This window comes from Antechinus flavipes, chromosome 4 (genome assembly GCF_016432865.1).
Source record: "Antechinus flavipes isolate AdamAnt ecotype Samford, QLD, Australia chromosome 4, AdamAnt_v2, whole genome shotgun sequence".
Classification (NCBI taxonomy): domain Eukaryota; kingdom Metazoa; phylum Chordata; class Mammalia; order Dasyuromorphia; family Dasyuridae; genus Antechinus; species Antechinus flavipes.
In genome coordinates, this window is record NC_067401.1 from 33,152,042 (window position 1) to 33,170,218 (window position 18,177).

At 41.4% G+C, this 18,177-nt stretch overlaps 1 protein-coding gene across 1 annotated transcript in view; it reads left to right on the forward strand.

The window, feature by feature from the left end:
* The window catches only part of RHBDL3 (rhomboid like 3), a 68,573-nt gene extending 53,572 nt beyond the window's left edge, over positions 1 to 15,001 (forward strand). Inside the window, exons 8-9 of the mRNA XM_051992389.1 lie at positions 7,764 to 7,824; positions 10,156 to 15,001. Of these exons, the coding sequence (XP_051848349.1) occupies positions 7,764 to 7,824; positions 10,156 to 10,427 (333 nt within the window). The 3' untranslated portion in view covers positions 10,428 to 15,001. The remainder of the gene's footprint in view (positions 1 to 7,763; positions 7,825 to 10,155) is intronic.
* The last annotated feature ends 3,176 nt before the right edge of the window (positions 15,002 to 18,177 follow it).

Consider the following 18,177-nt stretch of genomic DNA (forward strand, 5'->3'; position numbering starts at 1 on the left):
GAATGTGTTTATTTATTGTAGAATATCCAACTTTAGAGCTATATAAGACCTGAGCCATCCCGGCCAGCTCTGTCACTTTTCAGATGAAAAGATAGAAGCCCAGCAAGATAAAACATTTTCCTAAGGTCGTTGTAAATAGATTTGAATTCTAGAAGCCTTGGAAATTTATACCAGGAAGTCAGATTCAGGAATTATTTCGTTTCCCAAAGGTCAATGTACTGGGTTCTTTATTTAAAATAAAGAATTAGCTTCAAAACAATCAAAGAGGAAAACAGAAACATGATTGATCGGTTCCCTAATTATTCTTTAGACAGCTAGGTGGCGCCATTGTGGATAGAGTGCCAGGTTGGAATCAAGAAGACTCATCTTCATGAGTTCAAATATAACCTCAGACACTTACTGTTTGTGTGAACCTGGGCAGGTCACTTCACACTGTTTGTCTCAGGTTCCTCATCTGTCAAATGAGCTGGAGAAGGAAATGGCAAATCACTGCAGTATCTTTGCCAAGAAAATCCAAATGGAGTCACAGAGTCAGACACCATTGAAAAATGAAAAACAGATTATTTTTTCTGTCACATATTAAGTTCAATTCTTAGCCATTTATGTCATATATATGTATATATTTGACGTTATATATATGCACATATACACATTTATTTAATGTAATAGATGTAATAAAAATTATATGTTGTCTGAATTGTTATAAACTGGAAGAAACACTTGATTTGAAATCATGGCATTTGCTACCTGCGTAATCTAGAACAATTCATTCAACTTCTCTGAGCCTCAGTTCTGTTATTTGTTAAATGAGAAACCTGAATGGTCTTGTTCAACTATGAATCTAAATTCTGTGAACTTGTGCTTTAAAATTGAATCAAAAAAGAATATAGAAATTTATGGCCTAAAAGAAATTAAGAGGTGATTCATAAGTTCTAGAGTTTAAGGAAACGTCAAAGGCCATCTAGAACAACTCTCACATTTTACAAAGGAGGAAACTGAAACCCACAAAACTTCTGTGGATTTCCCAATGTCACATTGTTTGTTCAAACATTTTTCAGTCGTGTCTGACTCTTCATGACTCCTTTTGGTGTTCTCTTGGCAGAGATAGCAGAGTCGTTTCCTATTTCCATCTCCAGGGCATTTGACATATATGGAAACTGAGGCAAACAAAGTTTAGGGCCTTGGCCTGGGTCACACAGCTAATAAGGGCTTGAGGTCAGATTTGAACTCAGGAAGATGAGTCTTCCTGATGTCAGGCCTGGTGCTCTGGCCTCTGTGCCACCTATTAAATAGCAAAGCTCTGAATCCTTTTTTTTTTAAATATAAAAAGTCTTTTTATAATACAAATAATTTCACCTTAATTTGTGTTAGTAAGTTTGGATTTTTATTCATTCTCTAGAATTTCTCAAGATGAGATATTCTTGTAAATGTAACAGGAAACCATTTAAAATTAGAATGCCAACTTGCCTTGGAATATAAATTTCCATTTGGGTCTATGTAGCTGAGATCTTGATGGTCGGGTGACAGTAATGTCCGTGTTCATGATTAATGAATCCATTGTTGTGCAATCGTCTGGTAGTGAGATGGGCTGGCGTACAGTGTAGTGAGCTCCATATCCATGGAAGTATTCAAGCAAAAATTTGCACAACCATCTGTCAAGAATGTTGTAGAAGCAAAGTTGACACAGTGGTAGTTACTTTCTCGCTTGACTGGAACCTAAGAGAGAATTGAATTAAAAGGTTTCAAAGGGTTTTAAAAAAATTTTTTCTCAAGGGCCCCAAGGCTTTTTGAACATTTATAGAGGTAGCATTCAGAGTATGAGTGTGATTTTTTTTCCCTCACATGTTGTTTCGCTGTGCTAATTTTATTGGTGAAAATAATGGTCCTAGAAAATGAGACAGCTGGAAGAAAAAGGGTGACATTATACTTTCACCCCCTGACTGCTATTGGGATTAGCTGATGGCCTATAAAATATTTGCTTTGGGGTTGAAATGGGGGTGGGGAGAGAGAAACCAGAGCCAAAGAGAAAAAGGCCAGGATGATGAGTTATTTTTGCTCACAGATCACAACATACATTGGAGAAAGTGGAGGGAGGGACTGGAAGCTGGAAGCTGGTCCTGGCCCTGGTGCTGCCATTAACTCACTGTGTCCCTGTCTCTGAGCCCCACTCCCTCACCTGTGAAAATGAGGGTTTTGAACCTCACCAGGACTCCTACAATCTCTTCCAATCCTAAAATTCTGTTTTAGTGGATCAAATAGATGATACAGTCCTAGGACCAAAGGAGATCCCGGGATCATCATGTATGTAACATACATATGTGTGTGAACATAAAGACACAAACACATCTCTTTATAGATGTGTACACATGTATATTGTGCAACACATATGCATGTGCACATGAGAGACATACAGAGATAGAGAGAGAGAAAAAAGAAAGAGAGATGGAGGAGGAAGGGAGAGGGAGGGAGGGAGAAAGAAAGAGAAAGAGAGAAAGAGAAAGAGAGAAAAACAGAGACAGACAGACAGAGAGAGAGAGGAAAAAGAGAGGAGAGAGAGAGAAAGAGAGAGAGAGAGACAGAGACAGAGAGGCAGAGAGAGAGAGAGAGAGAGAGAGAGAGAGTATGTGTATGTGTGCCAAACTTCCAGTCTTGGAGTATTTTGTGAAGAGCTACCACTGTGAAATGAGATGTCACTCCTATAAATAGTACCTATAGTCCTACACCTTATATAGGGGAGACTAGTGAGGTCACATATTTCATACCTATTTGAGGGTTGAAACTGGGACCAAAGCTGCTTGAGAAACAGATACATGTGGTTCCAGAGACTTGTGGACAGAGACACAGGTTCAGAAAGAAGCAGCAGACACTTAGGGGAAACTGGCTTATGAACACATTTCTGATTTCTAGCCTTCCTCCCTAGAGACTACAACATGTAGCTCTTCAAGAGACCAGACCCTTTCTTGGTTCTGAGAGAAGATCTCATGTCTCTCCCAGCTAAAATAAGATCATTTACTCTTGTATATTTTTAGTATATTCTAATTTGTATAACTTTTGTGACTTCTCTTTGCTATCCATTAGCCTTGGCTATACCTTTAGATAACCCATGTGGATACACATCTTATGTAGGGCACACAGATCTTATACCTGTATATGAAGATTCAAGCATCTTAGGGGAAAAGTTATTGGAAAGCAGTTGGGACCAGGTGGGATATAGCAGAAATAGGAGTCTTCTAAATTAGAATATCTGATGAATTCTTGACTTGTCTGGCTGATAATTTCATTACACAGAAGGCTTCTGTCCTTCTTGTCCTAGCTGTGTTTCACTCTGCTCACCTTTACACATTCAAATGGGGTAACTAGCTCTTTTTTCTTCTGGTTTTGTGCTAGCTCTGCATTGCCTCTTGATGTTCTCAGAGTCATTTCTCCATGCTGGAAAAAACTCCCTCCCTCCACATCCTTGCCAATTAAAATCTTTCTCTTCACCTTCACTTCAGGGTTCACTTCTTCCATGAAAACTTCCCTTATTTCTGCAGTTAAAGTGTTCTGTCCACTCATATTCTTTTGTCTTCTTTGGGAATCTCTTCTTTTTGTTTATCTCACTCTTTATGAGCGGCTGCTGTCACAGTGGATAGAGCTCTGGCCCTGGAATCAGGAAAACCCGAATCCAAATCCATCCTCAAACACTAACGAGCTCTGTGATGCTGGCAAGTCACTTAAGCCTGCTGCAAAATGAGCTGGAGCAAGAAATTGCAAATAATTTCAGTATCTTGTCAAGAAAACCCCAAATGGAGTCATGAAAAGTCAGACATGATTGAAATGACTTAACAACCTGTGGCATGCTCATTTATGCACATGTTATGGACCCTTTATTAGATTTTAAGTTCCTTGAGACTGAGCACTATGTTTTTTCATGCTTGTTGGTCCTAAGAGCTGGTTCAGTTTCTTACTCATAGTAAACACTTAACAGACTTGTAGAATCTAAGAGGAGGGATGGACCTTTGAGGTGATATGTGAGCAATTAGCCGACACTTTAATAATAGCTAGTGTTTATCAACATTTTAAAGTTTGAAAAAAGCTTTCTAAATATTATTGCATTTGATTCTCATAACAATCCTGAGAGAGACACTATTATTATACTTATTTCACAGATGAGACAACTGATATAAATAAAGGCTAAGTGGCTTGGTTAGGGCCAAACAGCACGGATAGGGTCTCGAGACAAGATTTGACATCAGCTCTTTCTGCTTCCCACTACTTCCCATTATTCCATCCAGGGATCCTTTTGATACCATCTGTGATTGTCTCCACACTCAAAGAGCTTCAGTGAAGAGGAATTCACTAAATCCAGAGGCAACTCTCCCATTTCACTTGGGGATGGTTCTAATTCTTTGGAAGCTTCCTTATATCGAGCTCAAGTGTGCCTCTCTACAACTTCTCTTTCTCCTAGATCTGTCCTTGGTACCAAGCAGAACAAACATCATCGCTCTTCCATAGGACAACCTATCACACATTAGAAAATGAGTATCATGTCTCCTCTAAATCTTCTTATTGTTAATCAACCCAAGTTTCTTCAAACTGTCCTCATCTTGGATTGTTTTCAAGACCCTCTCCATCTTGATTGTCCTTTGATGGATGAGCTTCTATTTCATCTATGTCTTTGCTAGAAATATGATGCTGACAATATTTCTGCCCAGAGACAGAGACAGAGGCGGGGAGGGAGAGATCGATGGATAGTTAGATAGATAAGTAGAGTGAGTGAGATAGAGAGGGGGAGAGAAAGAGGGGGAGAGAGAGAGAGAGAGAGAGAGAGAGAAAGAAAGAAAGAGAGAGAGAGAGAGAGAGAGAGAGAGAGAGAGAGAGAGAGAGAGAGAGTGAGTGTGTTTGACCAGAGTCAAAGGCACTATCAGGTACCTCCTTCTGGATGCTATGCCTCTCTTACATTACCATGGAGAGTGTGAGTTGGTTGACTGCCATAGCGTGCTATCAACTCAGATAGCTCTACTACGACATCCAGATCTTTTTCACATTTGTCATTTAGTAATGTCTTTCCTATCCTGCACTTTTAACTCAAGTACCCTCTCTATTGAACTTCACCATAATAGGGTTAGTCCATCATTTTCACATGTTGAGATCTTTTTGGATCTTGCCTGAGAGATCCTGGCAAGAATCTTTCCTTGTTAGCCAGGTATCCTTCCCAATGTTGTGTTATGTATAAATCTTCCAAGTATGTTGTCTATACAACATTTCCCCCCAATGTGGTCTGACTAGCCTGAGTTCTGAATCTTCTTCTAGATGTTATGCCTTTCTTAACATAATCTAGCAGAATATTAACTTTTTGACCGATGTGTTGTGCCGTTGACTCGCATTGAGTCTACTAAGATTATTGTCTATATCATATCTAAGTCATTGTATCAAAGTCATAAGTATCAAATAGCACAGGGTCATGGACTGACCTCTGGCCACCGCACTAGAGAACTTCCTCCAGGTTGCTTTCAATCCATTAATAGTTGACTTCTCTTTGGATTCAACTAGTCTGGATATCTAGCTGAATCAGCATCAAGATAATTTTTCTCCCTCTTAAAGAAGAACCATTGCCAAACACCTTGCTGAAAGCATTTCCTTGCTCCATCTGCTTTTTCCTCTAAAATGGGGAAATGAATTTTGTCTGGCCTAACCTGTGCTTCTCCAAAGTGTTTGGATTGAATGACATTCGATAGTTTTCTTCAAACTATTTGAAGGGCCGTCATGTGAAAGTACTGGTCTTGTTCTGCTTCCATCCAGAAGGACTGGGTGGAAATTGCAGGGAGATCATGTTAGGACATCAGGAGAAACTTTCTAACCATTAAAGCAATCTAAAAGTGGAGTAGGCTGCCTTGGAAGGTGAGCTTCCCCTCATCAGAGGTTTTTGAGCACAGATTGAATGACCACTTGTCAAGTCCACTGGAGAGAGGATTCTTTTTCAGTTTGAAATTGTACTAAATGGTCTCGGAGGTCCTTTCTAACTGTGAAATGCCTTGGTTATACAAAGTAACAGGAAGGCATAGCTCATCTTTATATGAGGAAAGGATTTAGTAACAAATGTAGCTTCCCAACAACTCAGTAGGCTGAAGTTTTGAAGGAGTGAGGTCTCCATCACTGAGTGTTTCCACAGAGGCTTGATGGTCACCTGTTGGGGAAACCTCAGAAAGGATTCCAGAAAGGAGTTGGACTAGCTCAGTCCTTCAATTCCCTTTTAGTTTTTATGTTAATGGGTACCCAACCTAGGACAGACTAGAAGTTACACCCTTAGAAAATCGACAGAAATAGAATTGTGTTGATCAAAGCCAGTGAGAAAAACCTTACTCTTTTTTTTATTGTTGTTGCTGATCTCTCATGAGATTTTCCTTTGGGACCCAAAGCAGCCAATGACACTCCCCAGCCATCTGCTTCTTAGAAGTTACTGCATCCCTATTTCGGGATTAGATTTCGTATTCTAAAGAGAATCTGTGTGTCTTACATCTCACATTTTGAAAAGAACGGTTTGCTGGTCAGTGACAAATAATGGGAAAGGGGAGGTACAAGGAGACGCCTAAAGATTTCTCTTTTTACCAATTTGCCCTTCACAGGCTGTTCACTAGAGAGCAACCCTTTTACACAGTAGAATTCATTGTGTGTTCCCTGGCACAGATACTTGTCGCTGAACTGGGCTCCTTGTGGGAAATGCCTTGATTTAACTCATTCTCCCCCAAAAGGGAACTTGAAAATAACCACTGATCTGCTTTTGAGGCAGGCAGCAAACAATCCCTCCATGCTTTATGCCATTGATGTGCCACTGAAAAGCTTTCAAGCAATTCGGGTTTCCAAAAAGTGAATCCTGAAATGCACTTGGAGAAGGAGGATGTTGGAGTAAGATAGCAGTTACTTTACAAAACTGTGCTGGAATTCTTATGTTAAATCAATCAATAAGCACTTATTAAGCACCATTCACTGTACTAGATGCTGGGATAGAAAGACAAAGAATGAAATAATCCCTCCTCTGTAGGAGCTTACAACTAATAGAGAATTAACTTCGAAAAGAAATAACACTGATTTCCGTCCTCTTGGGTAGAAAGCATTTATCTGCTTTGCAGGAACTGGCTTTATAGCTCAGTTCTTTTAAAAGATTTTTTATTCTTAACAAATACCAAATAATATGGGCATTAGGATATGCATAATAGAAGGAGAGAGGATTATAACATGAAACTGTAGGTCTCTACTATAGACACCTTGCTTTTCTTTTTTAAATATGTGATCGGATTCACTTATCTAGTTTAATTCTTTTTAATTGTTTTCCATGAACAAAGATTCACTTCATCTCTCATACTCCTGTTATTGAAAACAAAAATAGAAAAACAAAATTCCTGTAACAAATACACATAATTAATTAAAACAAATTTCATCATGTTCAAAAAGTTTGTCTCTTCCTGTGTGTTTAGTCCGTCACCTCTCGGTAAGAAGGTGGATAACCTGTTTCACCAGATGGTCCTCTGAAATTACAGGTTAGAGTCTTTTAAATCTCAATGATTAATTTTTAAAATAATATGTAATCATATAAATTATTCTCCTGCTCCCTTCATTCTGCATATGTTGATACAGATCTTCTCAGGTTTTTCTGAATCCATCTCCTTTACCATTTCTTATAGCACAAGAGTATGCCATCATATTCCTATGCTATAAGCAGCTCAGTTCTTAAGGTAAGGTTCTTGGTACAGAATTAATTTCTGTTTCTTTCCTTTTGCCTCCAGAACTGGTCAGGAATGGAGTGTCAGTTCAAGCTTCTGAGGATGGCCGTGGCCTTAATTTGTAGTAAGTGTCCATTTGCCTCATCCCTTAAAGCGTGCAAAATGTTTTATACCCAATACCTCAGTTGAGCAACTCTGTGAGGTAGATAAAGGACTCAGATTTTTAATCCCCATTTTACAGATAAGGAAATTGAGGTATAAAATGATTTGTTTGGGGTTATATATTTAATAATCCTCAGAGGTGGGATTCAAATTCAGTTCTCTTCTGATTCCAAATCATGTGATTTTCCAGTGATTTCCCACTATCTCCTATATAGGGAGGCAGGGAAAGGGACACGATTATAGCAGTCCATTCTGGATTGATTGAATAGGGACTGACAGTGTTTGGGGACAGCCTCATTTTGCTTGATTGAAAGGGAAATCAGGATAAGGAAGAAGGTCAACAAGAAGGCTCAACCTTCACCTCCTGAAGCAAACTTCCAATCTATCTTAGGAATTAAATTGGAATACTTACTCAAGTCTGCACAGAAATTAATTTAAGAAGCATTTATCTGTGCATTGTACTGTGTTCTAAGCACTGGACATGACTTTTGGGGGTGGGGTGAGCTAGGGATCAAACCTATGATCTCCTAAGTATGGCTTCAGAAAGACCTACATTCAAGCACTGCTTCTGACACAGGGTGACTTGCCCAATGAGCCTGCACAGGTCACTTAAACTTTTCAGTGTCCCTAAGCCCTAAAATCAGTGATTCTGTGATTCTAAGAACTATTCATGATTAATCAATGTTTTGGGCCTTCTCTTATTTATTTTTTTAAATAAAACTTTTTTATTTTCAAAACATATGCATAGATAGTTTTCAACATTCACCCCTGCAAAACTTTGTGTTTCAGTTTTTTTCTCCCTTCCTTTCCCTCACTTCCTCCCCTAGCAATCCATGCTTGTTAAAATATGCAATTCTTCCATACATGTCTCTACAATTATCATGTTGCACAAGGAAAATCAGATCAAAAAGGGGAAAAAAATAAGAAAACAAAATTTGGTCTTCTTTTAGCCTCAGTTTCCCTATATGTATAATGAGGAGAGTTGGAGGAGATGTCTTCTAAGTTCTTCCCCAAATAAAAAACTACCCACAAAACATTTTTGTTTTTTGCAAGGCAATTAGTTTTAAGTGACTTGCCCAGGATCACACAGCTAGTAGTAAGTATTAAGTGTTTGGAGACTGGATTTAAACCCAGGTCCTCCTGATTTCAGGGCTGGTGCTCTATCCACTGTACCACTATCTAGCTTTTAATGAAATATGGGTAGAAGTGCTAGCTCAGGGCTGAGACTCCAGAGTCTTGTGGAAAACTAGAGAGCTGGGACCAGTTTGCACATCTATAGCTAGATAAGAAATCTGTTTCCCTAAGGGCACCAGATTAAAAAAATAATAATAAAAGTTTATGCATGATGCCTTTCCTTTTTCCCTTGAGAGAAAGGAAAACTCTGATTTCCCAGAGTACGCTGAGAAATGGGCAGCTTGGGCAGAACACGGCTGAAATTTATTGTTGTTGTTTTGCCATCTAGGGGTAATAGCCAGAGTTACAGGATAAGGGACAAATTGAGAAATCCGTGAGAGCAGTAGTCTCAAGCTGGAACAGAAACAGGGGCCATTAATCTATACATAAGGATCCCTATGGGCTGTATATTGTATATTCATTTTAAAATTTAATGTTATCTGTGTTTTATTATTTTTTATTATTTTGCTAAATCTTTCCCAATTAGATTTTAGTCTGGTTCAGGCTGCATGAGGAAGGAAGTATAGCTGCTGCTTGTATTTGACCCCTCCAAACTAAATTCCTTACTGGCCTGGGTCTCTGTGCAACTTTGAGCACAATGGAAAGGAAGCATAGATTAAATAAATAAACCATCATCCCCAACATTTTACACATCAAAAGGATTTTTTCTAAGTCAAAAGTGTCAGAAATAAAGGTTACAAATTAGGAAATAAATGTTCATTTCAGAGATGGGAAAACTGAGAACTAGGTAGATGAAAATACTCATCATGATGGCCCATTGAATAATCTAGCCTCAGAGGTATGAGATCTAGGGTCCAGTTCTCCTGACCAGTGGGAATGGGATGAATTTGGAGACAAAAGAACCTGCCTAAGACCGGTTGTGTGACCTTGTCTTTGCCTCAGTTTTTGTATCTGCAAAATGGGACCTCTAGGGATCCCTTCCAACTTTAATTCTACAATTCTGATTACCATGATGTTGGTCAAGTCACTTATATTTCCTCAGTTTCCAGACTTGCAAAATGAGCGAGGTAGATTTGGGGTCCCTTGCAGCTTTTTTCTTCCACGACCTTTCCCTGTCCCGTGACCCACCTGGCCCCTTCTCTGTCTCTCCCCTTTGCAGTGAGCATGGAGTTTGGCAGGGCCGTCTGGCTGCGCTTCCACCCATCGGCATACCCCCCGTGCCCACATCCTAGCTTCGTGGCGCACCTGGGCGGTGTGGCGGTGGGCATCACGCTGGGAGTGGTGGTCCTGAGGAACTATGAGCAGAGGCTCCAGGACCAGTCCCTGTGGTGGATCTTCGTGGCCATGTATGCAGTCTTTGTGTTGTTTGCAGTCTTCTGGAATGTCTTTGCCTACGGCTTATTGGACCTCCGGCTGCCCCCTCCTCCGTGAAGAGCCCCCTTAGGTGGAGGCAGAGAAGCTGATGGAGATCAAATTCTGGAGCATTTTACTTTCCATTTATTTTTCATTGACAGCTTGGTTTAGAGAGGGAAGGAAGAAATGAGATGGCTAGCCGAAGACATTCACTCAAAGGCCATTATGAAGAAAGTTAGGTCTTTCCAGAACAAGCCTGGGGGTGGGCATTCTGGGTGCTACCGGGTGGCCTGGGCTTGTTCCAGGTTAATTCACGCCCTCCCTAACTTAAAACTGAGCAATGCCCCCCTCTCCACCAAAGTGGGACCAGGAATGATGAGCAGGAGTCTAGCTCTTGAAATGACATAGCTGGCTCAGTGCCTAGTGCTGCTAAAACCTGGAGGGGACAGCAAGAGAAGGACATTTCCTCTGTAAAGCAGCTGGACCAGAGGCGAAAGAAGAGTCAGTATGAGAGGTCTTCCGCCTTCCTACAGTGGACTTGCAGTCAGGAAGACCTGGATTCTAACTCTGCCTTGCATATATATTGTGTGACCCTGAGCATTTATTTTCCTTGGTCCTCAGTTTTCTGTCCTGTAAAATGAGGGCATTGGACTCCGTGGATTTCAAGGTCCCTTCTAGCTCTAATTCTATGCTCCTATAATCTTGTGGGTATAATTGGCAAAGGTGAGATTCAACAGTCAAAGTGGGAGGGTAGCCTCTTATGAGATGATGTGGGTGTTATTTTCCTCCAAAGTTTCAATTCAGGAGAAGGGAGGAAGGAGAGAGACCTAGCCCAGGATGAGTTGGAGTGTCAGCTCAGCCTTCCCTTCCCCCACTGATGAGCCTGTTCCTGTCCCAAGATAAACCTAGACTAGGAAGTAAATTCAGGGTACCTTGGATGCTGCTTGGTACCAATCCTTCCAAGACACAATCTTATACTCTGCTCTGGTCACACTCCACCCCCTAATCCTTGAGTTTATTTGCTTGGTTTCCCTCTTTGACATTTGGCCATGAGGTCCTGGCTCCCTTCTCACCTAACCCTTATTGCTAGGGTCTTTTCCTTAAAAAAACCTCCTGTGCACCTCCACCACCACTTTATACCCCCCACTCCATCTATGAACACAAGAGTTTGTGTGAGATGTTGCCTATCGGGGTCAGAGAGTAGGTGATAACTGTTGGGCTTATCCTTTTAAACAAAGCTTCAACATTCCTTTAGGGACCTCCCCATTGCATTCATCTCCCTCCCCTCTGGTGATCATGCTAGATAAGTGAATCAGAGCAGAAACAATGACTCCCCAGCCTTCACTGGGAATCCTCTGAACTGTGGGAAGAGTGGAGGGGAAAGGGACGCTCCAAGATGAAGAGCATCCAAAATGGTAAGAGTCTGTGCTATAGTGCACTAGCCCTGGAGTCGGGAAATCTTGAGTTCAAATCCAGCCTCAAACACTTGGCAGTGTGACCCCGGGCAAATCACTTCATCCTGTTTTCCCCAGTTTCCTTATCTGTTAAAATGAACTGAAGAAGGAAATGACAACCCGCTTCATCACCCTTGCCCAAAAAATCCCTGATAGGCTCACAAAGAGTTGGACATGACTGAAATAACAAAACAAAACTGAAGGAATTGGGGGTGTTTAGCCTGGAGAGGGTAAAAATGAGAAGGACGTCATAACTCTCTCCATGTATTTGAAGGGTTGTCACCTGGAGGGGGTCCATTACACTCCATTTGAATCCCAAAGGCAGGCTAGGGACAATGAGGGAAGTTATAAGGAGGGGAATTTAAGATTGAGACCAGGAAAAATTTCCTGTTTGAATTGTTTAAAAAAAAAAAATGGAACATCCACCAAGAAGATTTTAAGCATGGTTCCAGCTGAGAATGGGTCCACACCCATTTGGAGGGACATGTTACCAGGTTGGCCATAGCATCTCCTCACAAAGTCGTGCTTAATTAGAGTACGGGGGAGGAAGTGTCCCCTCAAGAATACTTGGAAGTATGCAGTGGTCTTAGGAAACTAAGACTCCCTATGAAGGGAATTAGGAGATAAGAGACTGCTACAAGAGGGTAAGGTAGAAAGGAGTTCTGGATATCTGTTGAATGCTGCAGTGAGACATGTTAGCATCTCATAGTAGACTCATAGAGGATTAGACCTAGGAAGACCTAGAGGTTATTTGGTCCAACTTGGTCATCTTGCAGAGGAGAAAACGTGGCCAAAATAAGGGAGGAAGTCACTTCTCCATCTACCTAGACAGATAGGCCCTATTCTAAAAGGATAGACATGCTATATCATTTCATATTGACTGTTCCATTTGTTGGAGTTGGCCAGACAGGCAAGATAGCTTCAGAACAGCCCGAACCTGAGGAGTCAAGCGATTTGCTGCTTCAGAATGTCAGGCAGCTGGGTCTAGGGAGAAGCTTTCGGTTGGTCATATGTCCCAACAGAATCCCTGGAAGATGGCAGAGTAGCAATTACCTGTTAGCTGGAGTTGGACTCTTTGAAAAAACATCTAAGTTCTTCCCTATGATAGTGGGTTTAAGGTGGGCATCCAGGAACTCAAGTTAGTGCTTTTCCTGGGGAAAAAATCTGTAGTCTGTTCCTCTAGGACTGCTTCCAGAGGGTATCCCTACCCCCTTCCTAGGTAGCTTCTGTCCAGGACCAAAGTGCGGTTCTCCACCAGCCTTTCCACTCTCGAGTCCCAATAACCAGAGCAACTCTAGTACGCTCCAGACCCCCCACCGAAGTATCACCTGAGCTGTGCCAAGGACAAACTGAGTGCTACCCACTTGCCTTTTTGCAGCAACCAGAGACTGGGCTTCCAGATCTTTTTGCTGGGCAGCTGAGTATATGAACACAGCCCCCTACCTCATTCACCAGGGGTACTTTGGTTTTTCCCCAGCTGATGCTCTCCCCTTTTGGGAAATAGGTACTTGGGTTACCAGGTAATGGTGGTTTGGGATTGGGCTGGGTGGCTCAGTAGCAGCTTCTTATTGCTAAGGAGAATGATTGGAAAGGGAAGGAGGGGCTTCTGAGTCTCTGTTCTGTCTCATCCTCCATTCCCCCTAAAGTAAGGCTTTCTCAAGTCGAGGGCCAGGAGCAGATGGAGCCACTAGATGGGTTTTGTCAGAATTTTCTCTGCATTAGGGGGTTCTATGCTTAGTCAATCCTGCAAGTTCCCAACCCCTGAAGCCATGGGTAGGAGGGGAGAAATCTGCCCACTTGACTTCCTTAGTGAAGAGATGGTGATGAGAGGCTCAGAAGCTCTTGGAGGCTGGCCCACTTTGCTCTAAACTTTAGCCCTGGGTTCATTCTGTAATGGGGACCAGAGTGTGGAACAATCCCCCACACCAATGTGTCACCTCTGCTCTTCCAGGAATGAGGAAATATGGGCCGGTGACTCCGTTATTACCTTCCTCACAATGTCCAATTCCACCCTCCTCGTCCTCTCTGGTGCCTACAATGGCTGCTCCTTGCTTTCTAGAGAGGGGTACTCTCACATAACATCGATCCCCTACCAAGTTGCCCTTTTAATGAACCATTAAATAATGACACTTGGAAGTGGAGTCACGAATGGGCAGAAGTCTAACCCCCCATCCTGTCTTCTCAGATCTCCACTGAGCACGGCAAACTCACTGAACTGGGCAGCCGTGGGAATTTCTGCACAAATGAAGGGGGTAATTGGTGGTCCCAGGATCACAAAAACACCAACCACTCTTAGTTCGGGGTCACAGGAAGATGGGTTTGCACCTCCCACCTTTTTCCTCCCGTCACCAGGGTACCCCTAAAAGTCACCCCATTCCTCGACTCCCTTCAACAATTCATGTCTTAATTTTTTCTCTCTTCCTTTCCTTTCCTAGTACAGTTACTCCAGCTAGTCTGACATTGAAACCAGGAGCTTGGAATGGGGAAATTGGGTGGGGAAGTACTGAAACTGGTTTACATCTTCAGTCTAGACTAGAACAAGGCCTGGGGGGAGATGGGCTGGTGATTTATTAGAGTTTTGTCTAATTTGAATCCAAAGGATGGAAAATACAGAAATGGCAGTGAGATTACTATACTAACTAGGTAATCACAGCACTTGGAGGAGGGGGGAAAGATCCTTCAAAGGAGAAATGTGTTTTATATGCCATTAATCATTTGAGATTTTAAATAAGGAAAACTCCTTAATGAGGCTCTTCTACAATGTCGGCAAAGCCTCCACCAGCTGAGGGCACTTCTGCTGCTGAGGTGAGGACCTGCAGCTGGCTTCCCATAACAACTGTTAATATCTAGAGACAAATGAAAGTCATCACTCACCCAACCCAATACAGTTTCCTTTCAGCTCCCAACTTAATTTGCAAATAATATTGATTCCTGGGGCCTGTGGATTTTTCCTATTTTGGATATCATCAATGCTACTTCCCATGGTAACTAGAGCATCGATAACATTTCTGCCTTAAATAAAAGTGCCCAACAGATGATTCCCTTCTCCTCCAAGGGCTAGAGAAAGTTGGTAGTTGAGAAGTAGCCCGAGCTGCAATGTTTGTTTCTAAATATTTTTGTATTGTGTACATTCTGTATATTTTTGTTGTAACAGATATTATTTGAGCACAGAATCCATTAAAGATTCTTTTGGGTAAACCCATTGGTTATGGGAGGTGCCTCCATGAACTGGAACATAATTTTTCCTTCAGTCTAGGAGAAATTGAAAGGATTGTGGGTTTGTGAGTCTTGCAAATGATCTGTGGCTGGAAGGAGCCACAGGTGCTGAATTGTGGCCCTTGGGGCCATCCCAATCAAGGAAAAATACCCAGGGTTCTCCTAGATTCTCAACTTTTTTGGTGGATCTATCTCTCTGGAAGTCGGATGAAACCTATGGAGTTATTCTCAGAAGAATGTTTTAAATGCGTAAAATAAAATATATAGGATTACAAAGAAAACTAGCTATGCTGAAATATTTCAAAAAAAAATAAACACACTCACAGAAGAGGCTGAGAATCTTTGCTCTAGATTAAGGTTTTCATATCCATACTAATAATCCAGTTTTCTCATGCATCAGAGACCTGGTCTCAAATCCTGGCTTTGACTGTTACGACCTGTATTATCTATATTATTTCTATGAGCCTCAGTTTCCTCATCTGTGAAGTTGGAAATGAGCTACAGATATTTGGGAATGGTGGATACAGGGGCCATGATAGATCTACAGTAGAACAAAATAGAAAAGTCAGATGAAGATCCCCAAGAAAACAACTAGAGGAGCACATACAAAAATTCAGACCCATGACCTGGGGCTTGCTGGGGGTGAAGGTGTCCAGATCCACAGAAGTACAATCTTTGCAGGTAACTGTTTAAAAAAGGACAGACTCTTAAAGGGAATTCTTTTTTCGAGATGAAGGGTCCTTAAGTCTTTTTGTCCCAAGGACCCTTTTGGAAATTGGGTGAAACCTATGGATTGCTTCTCAGAAGAATGTTTTTAAATGCATAAAATAAAACACATAGGATTATAAAACAAATCAATTATATTGAAATAGCAAAGTATATTTTAAAAACAAGCCCAGAATCCCCAAGTTTAGAAGCCTTAGTAAATTCTCAGCCAAGAGATGTTTACTTTGCTGTTTCCCCCCCACCCCTGCTTCCACAAATCCAGGCTGGGAAATTGTTTCATGCTATAAATCTCAGGGCTTTGATTTGTAATGTCTCCGAGGGTTTCCCAGAATTATTCTGGGAGGAGAGCCCGGGCCTAAGGTCCAAGATGACAGTTCTCTTTTGAGAGTGTCCAAGACTTGTTAGAAGGAAAAGGAGGGGGAGGAAAGGGGAATGGGAAGAAGGCCAAGTTGATCACTGTCTCCCATTCAGCCCTCCTATGATTTAGTGAAGAGTGAAAAGGCTAGGGCTCACGCCCAGCAACACTGGAAAAGAGACTGGGAAGGATAATAATAGCTAACATTTATAGAGCATGTTAAGCTTTGCAAAGTTTGAGCTTCACAAAGACCTGGTGAAGTAGATGCTGTTATCATCCCCATTTCAAAGATGAGGAAACTGAGGCAGAGAGAGGCTCTACAGCTTGCCCAGAGGTCCACAGGGTCTGAAGCAGGATTTGCAAGTCCAGCATTTTTGCCTCAGTTTGGCAAAGGATTTATGTTCTGGGGTAGTCACTGCCCTTCTCCCATTATTCCTTCCCCAGTTCCTTGTTCCTCCTTTCCCTTTCTCCCGTGAGAGAGGGGTTGAACTCAATTACTGCCTCTGATACAGCTTGAAGGGATCTCAGAAGACATTTGGAACAAATTCTCCCTCCATTTTATGGATGAAGAGACCAAGTCCCAGGGGGAGTGGAACAAGTTCTGAAGGTCCCACAGGTGGTGAGCATTAGAGGCAGGGATTCTTGGAACAAGAAAGCATAAGAGCTTTCTCATGGGATCCAGAATGAATAAAGAGTTCAGATGGAAGGTCACACATTAGAGCTGGGAGGAGCATAAAAGATCATCAAATCCAAACTCATTTTACAGATGAAGAAACTGAGACCCATAGAAAGAGACTAGTTGTCTCAAGGCCTTAAAATGAGTTAAGTTGAGTTGGAATTTGAATCTTAGTCCTCTGTTTCTTAAATTCAATGCTCTGGTGATTTCACACCTTTGCTCATCAACTAAATGCCCCCAACCCAAATGAGCCAATGTCCCACTTCCAAGTAGTTACTCGGAAAGGTCCCACAATTACTTAACTCCTTGGGATGACATTCTTTTTTTTTTAATTTTATAATAACTTTATATTGACAGAACCCATGCCAGGGTAATTTTTTACAGCATTATTCCTTGCACTCACTTCTGTTCCAATTTTTCCCCTCTCTCCCTCCACCCCCTCCCCCAGATGGCAAGCAGTCCTATATATGTTAGATATGTTGCAGTATTGGGATAACATTCAAAGAAACATTGGGAACTCTTTCCTAGGAATTGCCTCTAGAATCCAAGCCACATTTAAATAGTTATTCTCAAGGACAGTAAATCTCTGATTATTTACTGACTGGATCAGATTTTTAAGAATCTCTAGAAGTCACTTGGAGGCAGGTCTGGAGAAATGAAGTGGGAAATCACAAATTAGCTGTGACCCTAACATCACAAGACTGCCTTTGGTTTGGAAACTGGCCCAGGGGACAATTCCCAAAGAGGAATTCTAAATGTGTTCTAAGCCATGGTAACACTGTTGGAACAAGTGTATAGACACCCAAGGGGTCTTCTTGGAAAGATAATGCTTAATTACAGATACGCTTTATACTTTTTTCTAATAAAAAAAAAAAGCAAGTTTTATGCTCACATAGAGAGCATGAACCTCAGATGTTTCAGATGCTTATTTATGAGCAAAGAATGCTGAGTTTGGCATGAGAGGACCTAGGTTCAACAACCAGCTCTATTTTATGATGTTCAACGAACTGCTTAACCCTTCTTGGTCTCAGTTTCCTCATCTGCAATGTGAAAGTAGATATGAATGTGAACTATAGCTGTATTATATAGATATAAATATGACATATAGCTATATAAGCTATAGATATAAATGTGAAAACAGATCAGTTAACTTTTAAGGGTCTTTATACCCTTATAAATTCCATTACACGATCCTCCTCTTTCCTAATTTTAAAAAAGTTTCCTTACCTATTGGCTTCTTCCCTTCTGCTTATAAATCTTTCCCATCCTCCAAAAATAAAATCTTTCATTTGAGTGTACCATCCCCTCTCAAGTTATCATTCTATATATCTCCTCCTTTCATAACCATATTCCTGGACAAAGCAGCGTCCATATTGGTTTCTCTACTTTGTCACTTCTCAG